Source organism: Helicoverpa armigera, chromosome 2 (genome assembly GCF_030705265.1).
Source record: "Helicoverpa armigera isolate CAAS_96S chromosome 2, ASM3070526v1, whole genome shotgun sequence".
Taxonomy (NCBI): domain Eukaryota; kingdom Metazoa; phylum Arthropoda; class Insecta; order Lepidoptera; family Noctuidae; genus Helicoverpa; species Helicoverpa armigera.
In genome coordinates, this window is record NC_087121.1 from 475,205 (window position 1) to 499,295 (window position 24,091).

Consider the following 24,091-nt stretch of genomic DNA (forward strand, 5'->3'; position numbering starts at 1 on the left):
GTAAATAGTATCCCGTGGACGTGGGTGAAACCGCAGACGGAAGCTAGTCCAAAATAAATCTATAAAGCAAATATTTATTCGATAGGAATGGATGCTTGATTTAATATTTAATTTGTTGGTCAATTTCGTGGCCGGCAGTGTACAGTGGTAAAGGGTGGTTCTGAATAAATTATAAGAAATATTGGTGCGCACGAACAGCGGCCAAAATAGCTTGTAAAGGTACATTCGGTTATTCTGTACCTATCTCTAAAATATTTTGTTGGAAACTAAAGTCTGCCCCGGTTGCACTCGTTTTTAATGTACACTATACAGTCCGAATATTTTTTTATTATAAAAAGGTCTTCTTGGAAATGGTAAAACAAATTCCTACAAATTTCACTTGTATTTAATTATTTTAAAGTACCTTAACAAACAAACCATTTTAATCTACTTCATATAGCTTGACAAACCAATTCTGTGAATTTCTTTCTGTACCCTTCCAGAAAAGAGTTCAATTCTACGAATTCTTAACCTTTTATAAAAAGGATGAACTGTATTTCATTGTTGTTCATTTTCTCAAAAAGTATAGTGAACCGGAACATTACGTTAAGAGCACACTACAAACTTTTAATCTGCCGACAGTTTGTTTGGGCTTATAAATCAGTTAGGAAATGAATGTTAGTACGCACATAATCAGGATCAGGTATTTGGCCGGTATCGGGCCGAGTACAAACTTTATTCACCATTTTCTTATAAAAAAAAAACAACATTTACTCCGAACTGTACTCTTAAGCTAGTAGATGACTTAATCAAGTTCCTTTTCCTCAATTTTACTTAATCCCATAAACAAACCAATATGACATAACTTGGCACATCCAAGTTACTCACATGTAGTCGCTGCAAGCCATCCTAACTTACAAACGAACTTAGCAAGCAACTGGTAACGCACTTCTAGGGCAGTATAATAACTTAACTTTAACTCACTATATTACATTCGCAGTTTGTAACTGACTAACAAGTTTTGTAATATAATAGCGTTGTGTATAATCTGATATATAGTATCAAGATTATGTCAATAATAAGATTGGTATATAGTGTATAGTTGTTAGAGGGATTTTAGTCACGACTGGTTTATAAACTATCTCGATGAAGTTTATTGGGAACTACTTAGTATATTCTACAAGTATCAAGACTTGTAGTGTTAGGGATTTTAGCTCATAAGTCGTTGACTGTGATTCTCAATACCCTTTCATTGGCTGTCATGTTGAATCCTAACTTTCAACCAATCAATTAAGCAATAGACTATTGCCACTAAGTGAAAGACTTTGGTCAAACTTATAACTATAGGTATTTTCAAAATCTCGTAAAGCGATTGTTCGTTTTGAGTATCAAACCGGCAGCCGGTACAAATACAAAGAAAAGAGGAAATAGCACCAACATTCACATTCATAAAAAATCACAACACTACTAAAAATACTCAAGGTAAAAAACAGTAATAGAATATTGCGTTTGCAGGTGTAGCAATGTGCCTTCTATGAATTTCTTAACGATACGAGCGCTCGCACCGTCGGCTTTGACGTTAATGCATATTTATGCATTACCTCTCTGAGGAAACTCTTCAATAGTGGGTACTTTAAGCCATTTAAGCATCCGAGTAAAATGTTTCAATGAGTTCTGTGTTACCGATGGAAAGAATGTATGAAATGCAAAGATTGAAAAGTTGTATTTCTTTTTGCTGTGAAGGAGTTTATGATTTGTAGTGAAAAGTTTGCCGGTATTGTAGATGCATAAGAGATACTCGATAAGTAAATAGAGACTTCGCTTCACTTGTCAAAAATATCGACGCAAGGCTTATTTAAAAGTGGAATTCTGTCAATGCATGAATCGCGTACTTACGTGTATTTGCATTGTGGAAATAAAAACATTTTTCTTTCTTTCGTTGAGCTGAAAGGTGAGCATCTTGATAAAGGCATAGCTTCCCACTATTTTCCTAATTCACCATTAAAATTGGCAAAAAAACACATCACATAAGTCATGTATAGTTGAGCACTTAAGTAAAATGAACACTGTCATATCTCTGACAATCGTAATATAAAAGTGGAGTAGTATGTTCGCATTAAATATATTTTTATCATATTCTCACTCTTCCGAATCGGCAAAGTTAAAATTGGATTCAATATTACGTTCTCTTGTCGAAGCCACATTTGTAACGCGTTATATTTTTGCTATGTTCCTATGTTATACAACTTAGGCATTTTATACAGTAGATATTTAACAAGTATATTCAATAAATACTTCGAAACTAAAATTACGTCAAAAGAATGTAGTCCCTACTAAAAAGTGCAAATTGCACCCAAACACTTATTTTAACTCTAAAATTAATAACGAAAGGGTAGCTTACATTTTGTCCGTAGTGCACAAACATCAACAAAAACTACCAACTAATTCCACCTTGACCTACCCACAGCAACACAAAACTGCAAAGAGCGGCTTAGCAGGCAAATCCTCGCTACATACATACATACAATACATACATATAGCTACTTAAACCGACAGACAGAAGCATAAGGTTGTCTGTAAATAATTCGAGCGCGATTACCTGAGACCTCGTACATAATTTGGGGAAAAAATCCGACATGATCATAAAATTAAGAAGAGTGCTGCTTGAATTATATATTATATTAACGCTGGATTTCGGCAAGATGTTCCTGTTGATTGGTTTGAATGAAATATTGTTATTGTAGTATTTTTTGTAGGTACGTGTTTCGTTTCATAAGAAGTTTTATTTCTAAGATTTTTTTGAAGTGATTGGATGCTATGTTTTAAATCACCTACGATTATTGTAATGATTAAAAAACCAAGCCAAGGCCAAGTGCGAGTCGGAATCGCACACGAAGGGTTCCGTACCATTATTTAGAAAATGAGCAAAAAAAATCACGTTGTTATATGGGAGCCCCCCAAAATATTTATCTGACTCTAGTTTTCAGTATTTGCTGTTATAGCGGCAACAGAAATACATTATCTGTGAAAATTTCGGCTCTCTAACTATCACGGTTCATGAGATATAGCCTTTTAACAGACAGACGGACGGCCGGACGGACGGACGGACAGAGGAGCGAAAAAAATAGGGTCCCACTTTACCCTTTGGGTACGGAACCCTAAAAATGACAGCTGTACAAGTTTTTCTCCACACAAATGAAACAGAACTTTTGTTTAGTCTTAACATTCTATTGCATATTATTTCGATAAGTCCCAATAACAGTTACAAAGTATTTTAAACACTCACCATTATCACATAACTAGAGTGAGCACTGTAAGTCAAGTCACCGTAAATCGCGAAGTGTTTTACAACATAAATCTAACTGAATGTCTCTCCTAACTAATACGAGTAGCGCAAACTTTTCGCGTTCCTAATGTCCGAGCTATTTCTCTTTGGCAACTTCAAAAACACATACAAACAGCCGGAATACGGTACGGTGTTTTTCAGTTAGTACAGTAGGCCTGGCATAGAAGTACTAATTTAATCGTGACGGTAATTTGTTGGTTGTAAATACAACTGGTCTAAACTGTTTAAATGCACGAACAATTTGTACCAAAACAATTGTTAAAATATTGCCTTTATATTTATATTGACTTCGGAGGTTATGTGTTCGAAGCGTTCTATTGTGAAGAATCCACAGATCTTTCATCTTTCATCAGATTTCTTAAGGAATCTTTTTTTGAATACTTTACGCTACACATACACACCGAGAAGTAATTGTTGAAAGAATAAGATGTAACTCAAACTTTTTGTCCAAGCAATCTCGATCGCGCTCGAGGCCTTCGAAAACAGAAAATTCTTAAAAGTATTGTTATGTTGATTAATAAAAAACGGCAAAAGCAAAATATTTGTCTGCCAACAATAAACTTACCTACATTATTGTTTGTATTCAAACAAAAAAACGTTATTACAAAAAACAATGCAGCTGAAAATAAAAGCTATCCAAATAAAGAAATAAAAACTCAATTTGAGCGTATTTATTTAAATTTTATTCTGATGGTGTGTCAATGTAGCGAACTGACGAGAGCTCATAATCGCGAGAGTTTGAGCGTATGAGCGCGTACACTGTATGAGTATATGAGCGCGAAAACTGTATGAGTGTATGAGCGTATGAGTAGCTGCACGCATGAGCACTCCTCGCCGAATGGAAATGAAACTAGAATCGCGAAATAGTTCGTGTGGCTAATTTTACTTTAATGTTTGCTCGCTATATTAAATGTGGGGAAACGTTAGAGCATCTCATTTGATTCTAGCTAACTTTATATAAATATAAGAGTTTATTACAATATTTGAGTACAATTAATGATATTTTTCGTAAAAATAACAATCATCAAATACATTTAATACAAAGTTTGATTATATCCGACACATAAAGTTTATTCCGAAAAGTTGAGGTTATAAGTACGTTTGCAAAAACTTACCGCGTACCCAAACTCTAAATTACTCATAAGTTGGGAACCGAATATTCTTCAACTTTTAACGAGCTTGTGAACATAACTTCACGCGTGGCCTTACATACGAACATACATTTTGAATTTTTAATCTGCCCTAGTAGTTTATTTCACCGAATAAACAGAGCTACACTAACTGTGCGATTTCCAAACCCAACCCAGTTTCCATCAAACCTTTGCTCGCGTCCAACACATAAAAAGGATAAAAAAAACTCCCGACCATTCATTCCATATCGGTGGAAAATTTCCGACGTCTGTATTTCCCCGTTTTCTCGAATTTTCCGCCTGACATCTCCCCGGATTTATCTTGTTTACTATCTCGAAAAGTAAATCCTAAATAAATACGAAAGCCAGATAGGAATAATTTTCAACCGCAATTAAGACCAACAATCATCATGGAAATTCGTTTTGGTTTAAGTTATTCATTGAGGGGGCGGTTCCGCAAAAAATGTTTCTAATCCCTTCATGATTCGGTGTCTCTTCAGAATGCGATAGCGGGCTGCTACTAATCTGATAATAAATAACGCTTTCTGAACGATATTTTCTGAGACAGGAGCTATATAGGATTGAAGGCAAGGATTTGTGGTTGGTTTGGCAAACATCGCTCTCGGCCGGATCAACTCGAATCGAAGCTGAACGTACGTAAAAATTGGATCCGAAATAAACTACGTATTTTCAGTTTTTTGTCGGAAGTCTTTTATATTCAAACTACTGTTAAGCCTAGTTTTCTCGGGTATATTGTCACGGTATTCTCGCTAAGTATGCAGAGCCCTGGGCCCTGTCAATAGCAAGTCATAAAAAGTTGCGAGACCCGCGCTCCAGTTAACAAACTTTGAATTTTAAAAATCAATAAAGCATCAAGTTAGACTCAAGAGATATTGTTATAGGATCAAGTTTTACTTTACTCGAGACGAAAATAGATTTAAGGAATATAGGCGAAAAGACCCGCCACTTTATTGTAAGCCGTGTTTTGCTGTGCTAGCAAATTAGTTATAGCTGTATTAGCCACTGCTTTAACCTAACAATATTTTGGGATATAAGTAGACTATGTGCCATATAACAAAATATTATTTCTATCGGCTGTTTCAGTTGTGCTTATTGGTGTTCCATTGCACATCTAGGGCGTCGGTTAAAATGCGAGCAACTGCAGACTATTGTCAAACCATTTGCCGCAGAATTGGCATTTCCTAGAACCAATACTGAAACTAAACGCAAATTAGTGAACCATGGATTACGTTTAGCTGAACACATTTCATCTGTCCACACAAAAGGATAATTTATAAGCAGATTGACACATAATTAAAATTATATGAAAATGTAGATAATTCGAGGCAGTAATGTACAAACTGGTCTATTAAATATGTTTTGGCCCAATTTAAGTCAATCCATTCAGCAACTTTGTCGCCCAAAGTTTGAAAGAACGACCGAAAACATTTTAACAACATCATAAAATGTTTGGCTTCCACATACTCTAGAACTGGCTATAAACCCCTTGAAGCAACTAAAGTAATATTTACGAGGGAGCAGATTCATCGTGGTACTTTCCAAGATGGAGCGTCATGTTTTCATTATGTTAAAATAAAAGTTAGTGAGCTCTTGGGAACTCTGGGCTCCTGGTAAGGGCTAGTTAGTAATAGAACGGTGGAGCGAACACGAGATTTTGTTTTTCTGCAGCGCTGTGAAATGAGATTGCCGGCTCAAAGGGGTTACTTTGATACCTGATGGCGATGCTGTTGTTTACATTTTTATATTGCTCGTGCATTATTATGAAGTCTTGTTTAGTGCTATTACTGCTCAGGGATAGATCGAAGAGTGTAGTGCAAACTGTGCAACATAGTTTGTGTGGAGTTTCTCTGATAAAATCTCCTTCGTAAAATCATCGGCTATCGGTTAATACGAACGCCTTTAATTTATAAGCTCAATGTCAAATTTCGCTTAATCGCGTCACAATGGCAAAATTGCTCATCTCGGATACTTACAATATCGAGTGTGCTTAAGTCCTAAAGATAAGGAGCCTTAGCAGATTCTGAACTCAAACCTCCCGAATTTAGGGGAGATGGATAAAAATGTCTTTTGTGCTGAAATCTGGCATAAGTGCACGAACTATAGCGTTATAGCTGATATTAATATACCTTAGTGTCTCCCTAGCGGGGAATAACATCTATATTCATATCTTGAACGGCGAAAAGAAAAAGAATATATCAGCTGCTTATCTGAGTCGTAACTCGCGAGGGTAGACAGAAGGAATGGGGGTATGGTGGCCCTAAATAATGGGATAGCGAAAGGTACATGTTCACTTAGTTTTGTGGCTGCGGCTGAGTTGGGTCTTTTTGGATTTAGTGTCAATGAGGCCTCTGGGATAATTTTATAACCGTGGCCTTCAAAAGGTCTTTAACCTTAAGTCTGCAGATTTCGAACTTGTGTAAAATTATTTTGCAAAAATATTCGGAGCGTTAAACCAAATTAAAGAAAGAAAACTTTTTTTCTTACTAATCTTTAGCAGGGACATTAGATAAACCGTAATAATTTTATTACGTAAGGCATGAGTTTTGACCAAATCCTGCTTTATGTAAGCCCAAGGCTATTAGACCGGATCAGCGAACACGTACAAAGAAACTAAATAAAATATGTACACGTTTTCCTTGTTATGTTTCACTGTAATCTTGGACATTATAGATTCTGTTTTAGTAAAAACTAAATCTATAATAAAGAGGAATCATTTTTTGTTTGTTTGTTTGTACTTTAAAGGCTCCGAAACAACTGAAACGATTTGAAAAATTATTTCATTGTTTGAAAGATAAACTATTCCCAAGTAACACAGGCTATATTTTATCCCGGTACGAGCAGTAGTTTCCACGGTAAGTGGGAGAAGCCGCACTAAAATGGCTAGTACATAATATTATGGATAGATAGACAAGAAAACTACATAGCAACATCCCTTCGCAAAGTTTGGGATTGGCTTTCAGCATTATTATGATTTACACTGTGTCACCAGTCGGACACTAATTGACAATCCGGGCTCCTTCTGAGAACCCTGAGAAAGGGCAATGAATCAACTAGTAGGTACTCAGCACTCGCAGTTGCGACCTCTTGTTCCCTACAATAAATATCAAAATCAAAATTCTTTCAAAATTGTGTAGATATACAAAGAGCTGATGTTACCTTCTTATAACACCCCATAGCTCAACAAAGGTACGCTGACAAAATAATCGCTTCCCATACAGAAGTACTCAAGTTCAACCCTTTTCAAATGTATTGAGTTTCCACACCTTCGAGCCCCCTGTATCCGACGGCAGAGATTAGTATGCTTTCCGGGCCCCCAACAATGTGAGGGGGTATTATCAACTTGTTGATATGAAAGGTTTCAACGAATCTTTTTTTGTTGGTGGTCTTTTTTGGGTGGCGCGGTAAGTTTAGGGTTAGAGGTGGTATAGATGTCAACTAATGATAATTTAGTGAAATAAGTTTGTTGTAGAAATTGTTTAAGGCCCGAGAAAAAAAATTGTATTTGTAATTCATCAGTATAGCATATGGCAATAACTGTCGCATTTTTGGTATTTACGACGAAAACACTACCACTGACTGACGTGAACCCGTCATACTAAATCAAAATTGAAACCGCGATATCACCTAAAAATATCCGACCTAGTATTTTTTTGAAAAAATCTCTAAAGTCATAAATCTCTTGAGAAACCTCTCATAATAATTTAGATCGCCGCCATGAAAATTACATTATTTCGAGACGACGACAACGGGATGATTGATTCGTCCTAAGTAAAAAATGCCGAAACGATCAAAGACTTAATTTTCCAGGGCAAAAACTTGTTACAGACCTCTGCGTAATCCGAAGCTTTGGGTGCAAAAAATAAAATTATTCGTCGAAGGAAAAGCGCCGGGGACAAATAAAACTTGGTCGCCGTAAAGTATGAATGTTTGATAACTAAAAAAAAAAGTTTTAATAAAATGTTCGAGACCACAATGTCTGCAATCGAACCGCGGTCCTTGACAAGTTCTGCGAGTACTCCCACTGAGTTTGTTGGCACATTTACTTCTATTATTCAGTTTTCGCTTCACTTTAAAATGTGAGAAATATTTTTACAGCATACTGTATGTTCGCGTTTTGTTACGATTCTGTTTTTCACAATAGTTTTGTAGTTACACTCCAACCAATAATTCTGAGAGAATGCACAATGCAAAACAATAATGAAACTCGTTCTGAACAACGTACAGAATCCGAACACAAAAATAATAGAGCATTATTACTTAAACATGGCTGGGGACGTGTAATCCTATCCGTATCCAAACAAATTTAAATTTTATCCGCAGCCATCGCAAACACCTATAAATATAAATGCAAATTTTAATCGATAAAGTGATTTATAAAAATTGAAAGCAATAAAAAGCTCGGAAAATATTGTTATCGATGTGTCAACGGGCGTAGTCAGTGGGCAGGCGAGTTTATCAATAACCGCACATTGCCGTGCCGAGCCGATGATCGCGTAAAAACGTCATACTAACAAATTGATAGCATCGAGCTAGGGATGTTACACGTTGCGGATATGATCGAGCACGTGAACTTGAACGGCGGATATTTTGTCCGCGGATTACGGATATATGGATGCTGTAAGTCATCGTCGAGTGTAATGTGTGAGCTTAGGATGAAATATATGTTCGCGTTGGTTATGTGAGTTTGTTTTAAGTATCCGCAATTTAGGCTTTATACCGTTCCATTCTATAAAACCGCTCAGATAGTCATATTTTGTTTGTTTAAGTCTAGTATAGAGGAATCTAGTTTCACGGTCACAGGTTTCTAATTCAATGTAGACAAGCTTGAGATGTTTGTCATCCCGAATAAACAATGGTAATATTTACCTAGAATCATGAATATAGTAAGTCAATATTTACTTGAGGTAACTTTTGTTATCTTACGTCTTATGAAATTTGTACCTAAAGCGCTATCTATAAGTGCCACAAATGTAAGCTTGCAAAATCTTGCGAGGAAACAAGCTGGATCCTAAATGATAATGTTGAGGTTAGGTATAGATGGTTTATTTTACGAAAGCGGATGAGCCATTCTTGTGACCGTGTAAATATATATGCACATAGACTATGTAGGTATGCGTTAGCTTGGAAACGCTCAGTAGTTGCCGAGTCACCGAATTATACAATGTGCATGTACACTTACATACATACAAGTATGTAAATGTAAATCAAAGTCTAAACTTAATACGACGGATGGGAAATATCATCCTCATCCTCCGAGCCTTTTCCCAATCACGTTGGGGTCGGCTTCCAGTCTAACCGGATTCAGCTGAGTACCAGTGCTTTACAAGAAGCGACTGCCTATCTGACCTCCTCAACCCAGTACCCCGGGCAACCCGATACCCCTTGGTTAGACTGGTGTCAGACTTTCTGGCTTCTGACTACCCGTAACGACTGCCAAGGATGTTCACTGACAGCCGGGACCTACAGTTTAACGTGCCATCCGAAACACAGTCAATGGTGTCTAAGATATACTTAGAAAGTACATACAAACTTAGAAAAGTTGCATTGGTACTTGCCTGACCTGGGATCGACCCCGCGCCCTCATACTTGAGGTTGGTCCTTTACCCACTATGTTCAAAATAATAACCACGACTTGAATAACTATTTCCCTTAACATGTTACTTCATCAAATACTCATCAAGTGCGACTAACCCTTTCCGCACACAACATAAGCGCATAACATACCCCATCCATCTACTGGCCTGGCATTTCTTACAATCAATCATTCGTGTTCCAAATATTACTCGACGAGTAAGGACTTAGGTCCTTCTCTGTACCTTGTAAAGCTTGGCCAGCTCGTTAGTGACACTCCCATGGTAAGATGGTAGGTGCGCGGGGGACGGTAACAGCTGACAGGATTGTCAGTGGTATGTGTAACCAAGCGCCCAATTCCAAAATTGTTTCTTTTTAGATTACTGTTTTTAATGCGGAAACATAAATCACAATTATTCCAAAGCTTTGCATAAAAAAAAAATGTTATTTATGGAATATTTGCAATAATTTGATAATGTGTAACTAATGAAACATTATAAGCAAATAAATATTTGAATAGAGGTATGGTTTCAAGATTGTAGATAATGTGAATATTTAAATTAATAATTGTATTATACAATTTTTGTAACATTACTAGCATTTATTTACATTTTATGTAACATTGAAACTAGTTTCAAGGAGGAACTGGGAACAACATTTTGTGAAGTCGCTATTGACAGTCACGTCCCCCACACACCCGCGGTGGACCATGGAAGTGTCATCAACGAGATTGCCAGGTCATAGTTACCAGTACGACGTCATTTCCTAACTAAGATGTTTGTTTGTATACGAGTATGAAACTGAAGTGCACCTGTTATATTCGAGCCACTGGGGCGAATACGATGCACAGATGTGGATGCACTTGTGTCATGTGTGCTTACTGTTATTTTGTGCAATTGCAGTTTTAGATGGGGTTAACGGATATAAAGAGTTGTAAATTAGAGGATAGAATATTGCTAGCTTAGTGTAAGTGTAGCATAAATTATAGGAAGTATGTCGGAATAGAGTAGAAATTACAATAGTGTTACAGCTAGCGATTCGAAGTAATTGATGTCGAATCTTATAAATGATAGTTAAATTAATATTAATGCACTTATCCTTAAAAGTATTAACAATCATATTATTTACTAATGTAGGTGTTTCGTAATGCAATTAAACTAAGAAGCGAAGAGCGAAGTAAGAGAATGTCAACGATAATATCCGACAGTCACGTCCCATTTAACGGCAGCACTTCACAACGCTACTCCACCCACACATGCATAAAAATAAACATTCGTAAAATATTAGCGATACACCTGAGCACATCCCTAATCATGACATCTATGGTTCGTGACGTCATCCCACACACACACACACACACACACACAAATGTACAGTCAGGTACAAAAGTCAATGAACACAATCAAAATACTTGATCACTAAAGTCTCAAATGCATAAGCTATTTTGCCAGGGTTTGTTTTGTGTTCTGTAGTCCTACAGTTAATTTAGGAGTCAGTTATTTTATAGTCTTGACTAGCGGTTTTCTACCAACTGCTGTCCGTATTAGGATAAAATATAGCCTTTGTTACTCGGGAAGAGTCTAACTCTAAAACAATGAAAAATATTTTGAAATCGATCCGGTAGTTTCGGAGTCTTTACTTTACAAATAAACAAAAAATGTTTCCTCATTATTTTATTAGTATGTACAGATTGAGATAGAGAAATTGTGTTCTTGGGCTTTTGTCGGTGACAGTACTTTCTAGTGATACTTGGTGAGTGTTTTTATGACCGTGACTAATATTCAGGCAGTATCACATATCTTTTAGAGGCACATAAACATAGATCTTCAGTGATATAGTGCCGTAGTAGATGGATTACGTAGTAAATTGTGTTTATATGATGCGGGGATGGATTTGTGAGTTTGTTCCCCTTTAGTGTATAAGGGTTAGAATCGGAAGTTAGTTAAGTTTTCATGCTGATTTTACTGTGAAATATTTCGCGATCTGAAAAATACCTCTTTATGTAAAACTTAATCAACCGACTTCTCTTTAAACCTTATGTATAACTACACAGTAAGAATTCTCTTTTCTAGACTTTTACTTTTGTTCTGAGATCATGTGTGACTGTACTTCGTGCACGGGGCATCTATGTGTGTATGCGGCGTACTTGCACGTTTAGTTGCTTTCAATCCGCCCATCTTTTACACTTACAGTTTTTCTTTATCTTCTTGAAACAGCAACGAACAAAGATCTTGATAAGTCTACTTCAGCATCATACCAAAGTTAAAAACACACGTAAAAGGGTTTCTCAGTCGGCTAAGTTTGCTCTTAGCTTATAAACATTCAAACTTGTAATGTCACTCGAGGGACCGCGATCTATTTCGTTAAATTATTCAATATTCAAAAACTGAGGCCTTTTTAAACAACACTTATTTTTAATACAAAGTTTCTTGACGCGGCTCAAGGCAACATTTTACGGATAAAACCGTTTCGCAGAAAAAATATATAAATAATTAATTCTCTCTCTGATTTCTCGATTTTAACGAACGTTCAATTGATATGTATGTGAGAATTTTCTGCGAAACTTTTACTCCGAACCTTTTTCTCGTTCTAAAATACAGAAAGATAATAAAGGTAAAGATATGTTACGATATTACCTTTAGCGTGTATAAAAGATAAGAGTGTAGTCTTAATAGGGTGTAGTCTGTGTAAGTAAGCGCTTAGACGGTCGGGTTCAAATGTAATGGTCTTAATGCGGTACTAGGGCTTTATCGTGCACTTGTCTTTATAATCATGTTTATAACGAGTGTGTTATAACTACACACATAATGACATGTAAAAGTGGTATTATATGTATAATTGTTTTTACTTCTCCAGAGATATCTATAATGGGGTTTTAATAAAGCTACAAAATTACTTCTGACTTAACTAAGTATATGTGGTAGAGTGTTCACTTGCAAGAGACACGCTGATGATTTATTTGGATGCAAACATAGTGCCAAGAAGAGGGAATTCTTTCATTAAAAAAAAACTGCACTAGTTTCAGTAACACTGAAACATGAACTTCAAGGTTATTCCCACCTAATCAATATAAAAAGCAAAGCAAACGACTTAAGATGAGCTACTCAACTACTACCTATTCGGAGGCAGTTCCTCTGAACTTTGTCAGCTGTTTAGCATTCTGGTAGGGTCGTAAACTTGAGAGAAGGGTTGCCGGGTATTAAGCGTCAGACGATGGTCTGACAGTCTGACGGTAACGTGAAGTGGGGGTCTATAGGAAATGGGCGCTGGAATATCTTTGGATAATTGCTAAGACACTAAGTGGATAAGGAATGGCTAATAATTTATTATAAACTGGTTGTCATAATGATTGGTCGAAAAAATACACCATTCATTTTATTTATGTTTTATGTAAATTGCTCAGCAATGCAGTAGTATTATGATTTTCTTAAACATGAAAATCAGAGACCCCATCTTGTTTATTTTGTCCCCCCTGAGACTTTTTCTCTTGCACTATACTAAATCTATAACACTCTTATCAAAGCATTGTATCAGAGCATTTACCATCAAGCAATGCTTAGAGAATCACCACTACCATTTATGAACTTATTTCATCTGATTTGACAATAATAACGCCTCTAACATAAACCAGAGTATTATCCGACGATCCCATAAAAAGGCCACTTATAACCATTTTCCTCGTACTACAAAAAGGACAGTAGATTGCGAATTATACTGTCCTTTAGCATAGCGTTTGTTCTTAGCAATAAATTCTGAAGAAAGGAGGATATTAGTAAGAAATATATTCGGATAGTTTCAGCAGGTCCGTTAATTCTAGTGCTTTGCATTGCACATTAGTATCGCAGTAATAATCTTCCGCTTACGGAAGCTTCATTAAAATGCATGTGGATGAACAAATTACTTTGTATAAAGAGGTATTTCCTCACTTTGACACTGGTTTTTGTCCGTACTTTACCTGTATGTTAGTAAGAAATTAGCCGAGTTTGTTGAAATGTCTTCTGTTAATATTTAAATAGACAGTGAAAGAAGTACAAACCAATAGTTTTATACTTGTGAAGAGAAGGAAACTTTTTTGGCACTGTGCAGTCTGTCTGTGTGACTGAAGAAAACAAAAGTATTATACGCTCTAGTTAGTAATAGATAAACACACTAGAATTATGAGCCTTTTTTTTTGACCCACTGCAGGGAACAGGCCACTTCTGATTCAGAGAAGGAATAACCTTTAATCAACACACCTAGAAAGGCAAATTAGCGATTTCAGGCTTTCAAGTCCTAGGTTTCCTGAAGATGTTTTCCTTTTTTCAGGCCTAGACGTCCAAAATATTCATATTATTTTTAAAGCTGCTTGCATGCACTTAAAAAGAGACAGACAAAAGCTCCAGGTTCTAGGTTATTAGAATTTGATAAAAGATAATAACCTGCTCCACAGTTTGCCTGTTTCATGTTATTCAGCTGTTATTGATTGAGCATCCAAACTCACAAGTACGAGCAATTTAACTTAGTTGTTTGTACCTATCTCGAAGTATTGATTCGATTCCGAAAATTCTCTGATCGATTGTTTAGCTTCAGTATTCGAATTAAGTCTTGACGTAGGAAACAGTTTTTAACAACAAATTGTGATTTATATTTAAAGTTATTTAAGCAGATGAATTTTACGGATTTGTAGTTTGTGCAATTGTGCATATAAAATTATTTCTAGCATTTGAAATTAAATTGTACAGACGTACCTACCGCTCTTAACTAGCTTATTACAAACACCCCAATATAACGATAGCTGCATAATTTACCCAGCACATAAAACACCCAATTTGAAATACATAGATACCAATCTTAACAAGCAATACATTTTATTACCACAATATTGGCGTTTCAATTAACTGCCGATGAATATTCGATCTTATCTGCCCCCATAATAATTGCACATACATTACGTACTTACAAAGGACGGAATACATTAGCTATATAATAAAACGCGCGATGAAGCTTCGTGCAATTTTACTACACGCCACGAATATTATGATAATTTTAGAAAGGATTATGTATAGCAATGTTTGCATTATTCAACGGTGTCGGTGTTTGACGCTGCTGTATTAACCCAATTACTTAATAGCTGTGTTTTACGCCTTTTTACTGCGAAGCAATTAGTGTTTGTTCCATAATTATACGTGGAATATATTGTAATTTTAATACGGCTTCATTAATATAGTCGCAAGGGCCAGTTAAGCGCTATAAGGGTAGATTTTCTATAAGAACCACGGTTAGAGTTTGGACTATTTTGCACTTGATAAATGGTAATTTTACAGCATTACTGAGAAAGACTTTCTAGGTAGGTTACTTCACTTTTTACTACCGAAAACTTAAAGGATCCATTACGACCCTCAGAAACACGGTATCGATATTAAAAATAAAGAAAAACCAGCTTCATAACAAGCAAAAGCACACCTACAGAACAATATTCTTAAGCCACCTCCCCAATCGATTACAGAGCCAATATTGGTTTAGCTTCAGTAAACCAAACTTGATATTCCTATTGAAAACAATACGAGAGGTAGTTACGAATCCCGTAGCGGTAACAATTCTTGGTTCGGAAGCCAATAATATCGTTCTCAAGTCCACAATACTATTAGTGGTACTGTGACAGGTGGCTACCTCACCAGAAGTAGCTTATTGACCTATTTTCTACAGTCGATTCAACTTGCAGCGAAAAGTAAAATTTTAATTGAATTTTGTCGGAATTGAAGCTTGATATATTTCAGTTCGCAATTTGAAATTTAAGACTGCATTTGTTTTTTAATTAATTAGGTTTTTGTAGCTCTTCTTAGGAGGTACTCACTTCATTTGTTTTCTAAATAGAACGTTCTTTGAAATGAAAATATAACAATGATACAAATTTTACTGAAGCTTTTACCCATTACAAAATTGCATGCCTACTTACCTCTATGGGTAAGTGAAATCGCTAATGTTATAGTTCAGATAAAATGGCCAATTTTTGTTTCATTTATTGTTGTCCTAACAGGCTACATATTTACTACTAAATTGCGTGTGTACAAAATTGTTAAGTAAACAATATCGTGTTGCCTTAACAGCCAGTTTCTTCAGTCAATAGGTTTATTTCCCCTTACTTTAGAAGCTCTCCAGATGTACGACTTGTTATGGACACGAGTTCTGTATATAGAAATTCTATTTCTAGTTTGTTAAAGGCACAAGCCGAGCTAGCATTTCCAGACTCGAAAGGACCTTTTGTAGTTTTCGTGAATATGCAAACTATGCTATTTACGTTCATGCAAATATCGCTAATAGAAATTCTGAAGCACCATATAAAAAGCTTATAAAAGCGCTAAGCTTTGCTACAATATTCAAGAAATTACTTATTTTAAACTTCTTCACGTTTAAACCTGTTGACCGATTTGGTAGTAATTTGGTATGCAGATAGATTCAAGTCCGGGGAAGTACTTAGGTTTTTATCGGAAGCCATAATTTAGTAGCAGGTCGACAGAAACGACTGGTATCTACTGAAAACGGTGAACGTTTTACATAAGCTTCTGATGCTACAAAATCATTTTTCATTTCACCCGTCAACTAATCGGTGTTGCAAACGAACCAATGGAGCATCTCCGAAGTTTTTGCTTCATCATGCCCCAAATTTAGTATAACGATGACGCGCCAGTCCGGCCCCTTTCTAATTTACCGCTAGACCAAACAAACTTGGTCCGACGTCACCTATTATGTCATACCCTATCTCTTTTAAAAGTTTCTTGTAACTCCGAACTATTCACCTTTGGATCAGTAAAGTTATCTCCGAGGATAATCAAACTTTGCGAAGGATTAGCCAAGGATCGGTTCACGATTTATTGGATGTAATCATTCCATGTCTGCATGGATTATTGTTATGGTATCTGCAGGTTTGATTAAAAAACTTGATGATTGCTGTGAAATATGCCAGTTCGTAGAAGACCCCAAAGTTGGAGAATCTACTAAAATTACAAGCACCATTTAATATAAGGTCTCATCAATCGTTACGTAGCTCGCTCTCACCTCGCGGCTGGCTTAATGATCCTTCCAGTTTTATCCGCGAAGCTCTTCTAAGTACTTTATATGTTCCTCCTAGTTTCATGCAAGATTAGCTTCGAATTATTCACAGCGCTGTTCTCGAACACAGTTCAGACTGAGAACTTTTACAGCTTAGAATAACTACAGTCACCGTTACACTTCAGTTTCGAGACGGAATCGAACAAATCATTTCAATCAAAAGAATGAAACGAATATCTGGGGAAAACAAAACAATTGGAAAATTGCTTTTCGTAAAATAAGGAAGTTTTCATCCAATATCCTTTCGCAAATGATGGGGCTCTAGCGTGAAGAGCCGTAAAACTGGGCATCTGGTTCCGATCGACGCCATTTATTTTTTATTTTTTACGACTTTATTCATCCACTATCTCAGCAGAACTCAGCGGAATTAAGGACGCTTCTAGGTAGTCGTAGTTCGAGCTGAAAGGAAATATTGAAAGGAGAAATGGATTTATAATCTGAATTCATTATCCGCCTAGAAGAAGAACGGTGAGCAATGATTATTATTTAATGATATAATGCTCTTACCTAATCTCTTTAAGAAGAAATATGTTTCCACGGAAGATTAATTAAAAAGCCAATGATTAAAATGATGACCTTGAGTAGCAAGGACGGCGTCTTCAAAAGGGACCACTTACATGAGTTAATCCAAACTTGATTACTTCTGTGAAGCACCCTTACACATTAATACCACGTATCCGTAACAGCGTTGCGGGGTGATTTCTCAGAAGCAATAGCGCAATCAATGCCAACGAAGTCATGATTACATTTCTAGTTTCTAATTTATAGCCCGGTCAAAATAGACATATGAAATAACAAAAATTCCCACAGAGCTGATTTTTGGTGGAGAGCTAGATTTGATCATTATAAATAAAATACTAAAAGTCCCCATCGATCCCATGTGTGCGTCAAAAGTTATTCGAGGTCAAATGTCAAAATTTTAGGTTTTTTGATTTTTTTTCCAAAACGGTAAGTTTTATCAAAAAAACACATCAGACCAAAATTGTAGATCTTTAAATTTTCTACAAAAATGACATTAACAGTTTTCTTCTAAATCTTACCATTTCTGAGATATAGCGATTCAAAGAGTCACACTATACATGATATGAACATATAAGCCACGTACATGCGAGGGCTGCCTTTAAGTTGTATCGTTTGAAATAAGTACAGACAATCTAATAAGTTAATACCATTTATTGTTTTTCAAAGAATTCTCTGCGATATTTAATGCACTTTAGCACGCATTAAACCCAGTTCTTGAAACATTTATTCCATTCTAAAGTGGGGGTAGTCAAATTGGCCGATTTGTACCTTCCTTCCAACCCCAGTCTTCTGGATAAAAATGGAAATGTCGAAGGAAAATAAGCGTGCGATAATTTTCTACAACTTTAAAAGCGCATTGTCGCGACTTCAGCGCTTTAAAAAAAATTGTTCTATGTTTAATGATGCAGAACCATGCCTTAGGACTGCAGTACGCTCATATTTAGGATTTAAAAGTGGGCAATCTAGCCTTAGAGACAAGCCACTTGAAGGTAGTTCAAACCCGATATGACCCAAGATAATATCGAGGCTATGCGGCAGTTAATTGTCGCAGACCAACATGTAACATACCGTGACATAGATCCGTGGGCATAACGATTGTTTTACATTCCACAAAATTAAGTAAAGTCTTCGTGGTAAACTTTTCAGCACACCTGAAAAGCTGTTGACTCATACAAATCGGCCAATTTGACTACCCCACTTCAGAATGGAATAAATGTTTCAAGAACTGGGTTTAATGCGTGCTAAAGTGCATTAAATATCGCAGAGAATTCTTTGAAAACAATAAATGGTATTAACCTATTAGATTGTCTGTACTTATTTCAAACGATACAACTTAAAGGCAGCCCTCGTATGTACGTGGCTTATATGTGCATATCATGTATAGTGTGACTCTTTGAATGGCTATATCTCAGGAATGGTAAGATTTAGGAGAAAACTGTTAATGCCATTTTTGTAGAAAATTTAAAGATCTACGATTTTGGTCCGATGTCTTTTTTTGATAAAACTTACCGTTTTCGAAAAATAATCAAAAAACCTAAAATTTTGACGTTTGACCTCGAATAACTTTTGACGCACACATGGGATCGATGGGGACTTTTAGTATTTTATTTATAATGATCAAATCTAGCTCTCCACCAAAAATCGGCTCTGTGGGAATTTTTGTTATTTGACCACTACTTTTATGTCTATTTTGACCGGGCTATTATACAAAATTCGTTTTTTGAAATAACTTCGCGAGTTGCGTAACCCGTCCGAGAGCACTATAACCCACTTGTTCCTCATTTCCATTCGTCTTGGCGAAACAAAAATGCGCGCCATGTCGCGAGTACAAAACAGACGGCCGAAAGTGGGACACTCGGGTTCTTGTCGCGAAAAATTGCATCTGCCCCGAGCTAAGAGGGAAACTAGTTAATTTAATAAGGAAAGTATTACTGGCTGCTATCTCATTTTCTATTTACAATTGCATGAGGATTACTTCACTAGTTTTCGGAATTAAAAGATAAGCAAAGTTTTTACCTAAAACTCGTTCTTCGTTTTGGACGTTCCTAAGCAGAATTTATTTAGGTAGCTCAGCTCAGATTTTGGAGCTAATTGTGGACTGCAGTTGGGAATAGTTGCTGCTTATCTTAACGGGCGGTTCCTCTCGGTTTTTAAAAGGAAAGTTTTTAAACCTGAGCTTGCAACTTTGTACGTCAGAACTGGGTGAGTGTTTGTAGGTAGGAAAATACTTTTTCAAAGAAGTGATATATCTAGCATAACGAACAAATAAACAGAAAATGAAACCTGAACACTATTCTTATTATCTAATGTAAGCGTTGTCTAACATGAAAGAAAAAAATCTCACAAATTGTAGCCAAATTCTTTGTTACGCTCTGGATTATGATCATAAATTACAAGTACTACCAAGGGCACATTATTTATAACTCCGACGACATTTACTGACTATAACGTCGAGAACACGCTTGTTAAAATCTAGCTTGACAAAGCCAAATTTTCTCATCAACCCTTCACGTTAACAATGGTTAAGAGTGGTGGCCAAATCGCGGCCTTTCCATTAGACCACCTCCGCATTACCGTTAAAAACAACAACCCAACAGAATATTTTATAGCCCACCGCTCGTATTTATGCAAATCCAAGACACATTTCACTACACACTGTATTAATGTTTTTCTACCTTCTTATACCTGGACCGTATTAAAATTTATAGAGAGTACATAAGAGGGGTCGCTCCGATTGAATGTTTTATTAAGCTGCCTCGCTCGAATATCGTAGTGGTTACTTGGAAAAAAGAACGAAGGCATTGAATAGTAATACTAATCTGTATCACGAAAGGGGATTATGAAAGTGAAAAGACTTAGCGTATACTTTCGAGTTGCCATCGAGATCGTGTCTGAGATTACATTGAGTGTTACAACGAACACTTTCAGATTTGTTTGTGTTTCAACGAACCGTTTTATCGGTTGCTAATCTTTTTTTATGTGTACACATTTTTTGTTAAGGCTTAGGGAAAATGTTGGAGAATTAAGCGGATTTACGCGATACAGGTATTCGAGCGAAAAAACTTCTGTAGTTATGTACTAGGTTTTCAAGCGAATATTTCAGACTGGAACGTCGTGGAAGTGCCGACATCAACAATCAATTTATCAATAGTTCGGGAGTCTGTAAGTTGGCCAACTCCAATTTGGCGGCAATTTCCCCTATAGAATATACACAACGGTCGTTGATCAGTGATTATACGACAACTTTATATCACAATACGTTACACATCAAAGGGAAGTAACTATTAATAGGAGGGTACGTGTCAGTTATCGGCTGCGCATCGGTTTTGGATAATGATGGGCCAAAGCTTAATTCCAGCATCAAACTAAAATAATTATTCACAACGCCGACTTTGACGTAAAGTGCGAAATCCCTACTTTATATGCGTGGCCTTGTTTGCGTTTTATGACTATTAAATCAGTGAGGGTCGGGTTTAGAAACAATATAGTAAGCGAATGACCTGATGGTCGGATTACACTAAATATACGCACGGAACACTGCGGTGTATTATTCGGTGACAAAGTAAGGTGTAGCTTACGGCAATAAACAATAGATGGCGTTACTGAATTTGGTAGTAAGATCTGAATCGCTCTAGTGAAATTTGCATGGTCGTAACGATTTCATTATACATTCTGTTTCAAGCATTAGGTAGAACCATAAAGTTTGATAAAGCTATGAACGTCTCTGCTTCTCTTTCCCAAGAATATCTCAGTACTAATTAATCTTAGTAATAAATTAGTTTCGAAAACGTACCTTAATTAGTGCTCAGTTTTATTTTATAAATAGCTGCTAACGATGAAACGAGTTCATTGCTCTTTTAGAAATTACTGTAATGCTTATTGCTCAGGTTTTTGTATTTTTATTACTTATGATAGACCCTTGAAACGTGATCTTTTTGTTCTTTTATACAATTCGTATAATTCTATTTTATTACAAGACTAATGTAACTAGGTATCATTCTTGATGAAATACATAACCATAACATGAATTGTATTGACACAATCCTCAACTTATTTTTAAATTTTGGTTTGTTATGGATACGCGTAAAAGAGTTATTCCCCCCAAACATTTAAATATGCGTAGGTACAATAAACAATTGATTACAAAAAATAAGAAACATTTTAAAATCCTGGCCACCTACAAAACTCCTACAAACAATAAAGAAACTAAAAAAGAAAAACCAAAAAGATTTGGCGACGTACAATATATCGTTCTTATTTCGAATACTCGTAAATAAGTACCACAGAGGTCGGTAAGGGGCATGCCATGAATAACTAGACGCCATTATTGGCTGCGGGGCACTGGTCATCCAAGATTTGTCAATAAAAACAACAATATTAGACAAAACTGTGTAGGTCGAACTAGAATTGTTGATGTGAAGACAAAAATAAGCTTGTAAATGAAGTTGAGTTTGGTTAATTGATTTCGAATATATTTTTAAGGTACCTCATCTACAGACGTATACCTACGTCTGCCAGATTTCATAGATATTTAAAGGGATAAAACTTGAGAAAAGTAGCCAGAATTCGTCATTTAAATTCGAAAATATAAGATGTATTTCACATTCTCAGATGATCTATCTTAAATATCATATTGTTAGGAAAACTTAATTCGGAATTTCCATCGCTTTTACAATAACATCAGCTAATTCCTTGTTCCTCTCAAAACAGCACAAACACGCTCCTATCTATTGATTTAAGAAAATCGCTGCAACAAACACGAACTAAACACAAAGTTTCCGTTCAAATAATCCAATAGCAAAACTAGAATCTGTTGGAACTACAATTTGTTGTTTAATTACACCATTGCGGTCTACAAACTGTGTTAATGTTCTACCAACTATTGCTGGAAGTTCTACGCGCTTAATTGGTACCAAGAAACGATAGGGAGATAAGAAATAACATAACTAAGGAATTTGGAGCATTCACGCACACATACGTACATAAAACAGAAGTCTATCTACAAGTCACAAAAATGTATCTCGACATTGAAAGCATAACTATTTGAACAGTACCTAATTAAATAAAAATCAGCTAGACATAATTAGGTTTATTGTCTAGAACACTTTAACTTAGACCTTTGAAACCAGTTCTGAGAAATTCCATGATCAAAAGGTAGATAGACATCGGACAGTTTCACCCCTAGGCAGTAATACGAGCAAAACCACAGTAAACAGCTACCTCTCAATAGATCTGTTCGCAGATAACAACTTAAGTAACTTATAAATTGAGCTGAAATTCCGTCCATGCTTCCACTGAAGTTGCTAACAAACTCCCATTGATGGAGTTCGATAGCTCTGTAAGATTGGAGCGAAAATCACGTGTTTTGTTCCACGAGGCGCCGATGTGAGGGTAGCTAGAGGTTTTTGATGACGTCATATAGACTAAGTTTGGTGGGTATTTTTAGTAGTATCATAGTTTCAGGTAGTTTTATGTATAAGGTGATAAGCATACGGTTCTAGCTGTTGGTTATGAGAATCGTTTTAGTACCTATGTTTAAAGAGTGAATCAAGTAAGACTCAATTTGCAATTTGGTGTTTTTTTTTCGGAACCTACCTACTAACCTACTACCTTAGCAGCTGAATATGATGTGTTATTATTCCGATTCTATTTTTCAAAAGGTGTGTTTAATTCGGTTCTCAAGTTTTTGCAATTGATTAGCTTCTGTCAGTGGCTTCACCCACGTCCCATTTGCTACGCATCAGATAAAAATCGCGTTCAAGCAAACAAACAAACTTTTCTTAAAAATCGTTGTATCTTTTACAAAAACTATCTACATATTTATGTTCTCAACTAAAAGTTTTCTTTTGTTCCAGCCCGCAGTGTATCGCACACGATCACATCACTAGAGGTGCCTCTATGGGCAGACCCGAGGCGCGAGGCCGAGCTCCGATGCCAGTACATGAGGCAACAGCACGAGCCGCCGCTGCACTCCGTCAAGTGGTACCGAGATATGCACGAGATCTTCCGATACACGCCACAGGAGGTAAGGGATTATCAATCTTATGTAAGTAGAGATAGAGTCGAAAATGAATATGGGGTTGTGTCTTACCAAATGTGTCAATTGTTCACAGTGCTTTACATGTAAACTTAGTGGAATACGTTGAAGCTATTGTCGTCTTAACGATCTTTGAGATAAAGTCGAAAATCAATAAGTAATCAGAAATCGTGAATTGAAGGAAAGAAATGGATACGTTATTAGGTTTATTTTGTTATTTTTCAAACCCTGTTTGTGACACCTGACCAATAATCAAATCCTAATTTGTTACCGCTTAGTTAGATGCTTTAAAATTTTGCCCATGATTTTCCTTGCCACAAATTACTTTCAGAAATTAATATATTATATTTAATAGTTTCCCTTAACTACCTAACAGAAATAATATCTGTCAACATT

General features: G+C 36.1%; 1 protein-coding gene across 1 annotated transcript in view; it reads left to right on the forward strand.

Moving 5' to 3' along the window:
- LOC110378484 (uncharacterized) overlaps positions 1-24,091 on the forward strand; it is a 77,538-nt gene that overhangs the window by 12,577 nt on the left and 40,870 nt on the right. Inside the window, exon 2 of the mRNA XM_064042485.1 lies at positions 23,514-23,683. Coding sequence (XP_063898555.1) covers positions 23,514-23,683 — 170 coding nt within the window. The remainder of the gene's footprint in view (positions 1-23,513; positions 23,684-24,091) is intronic.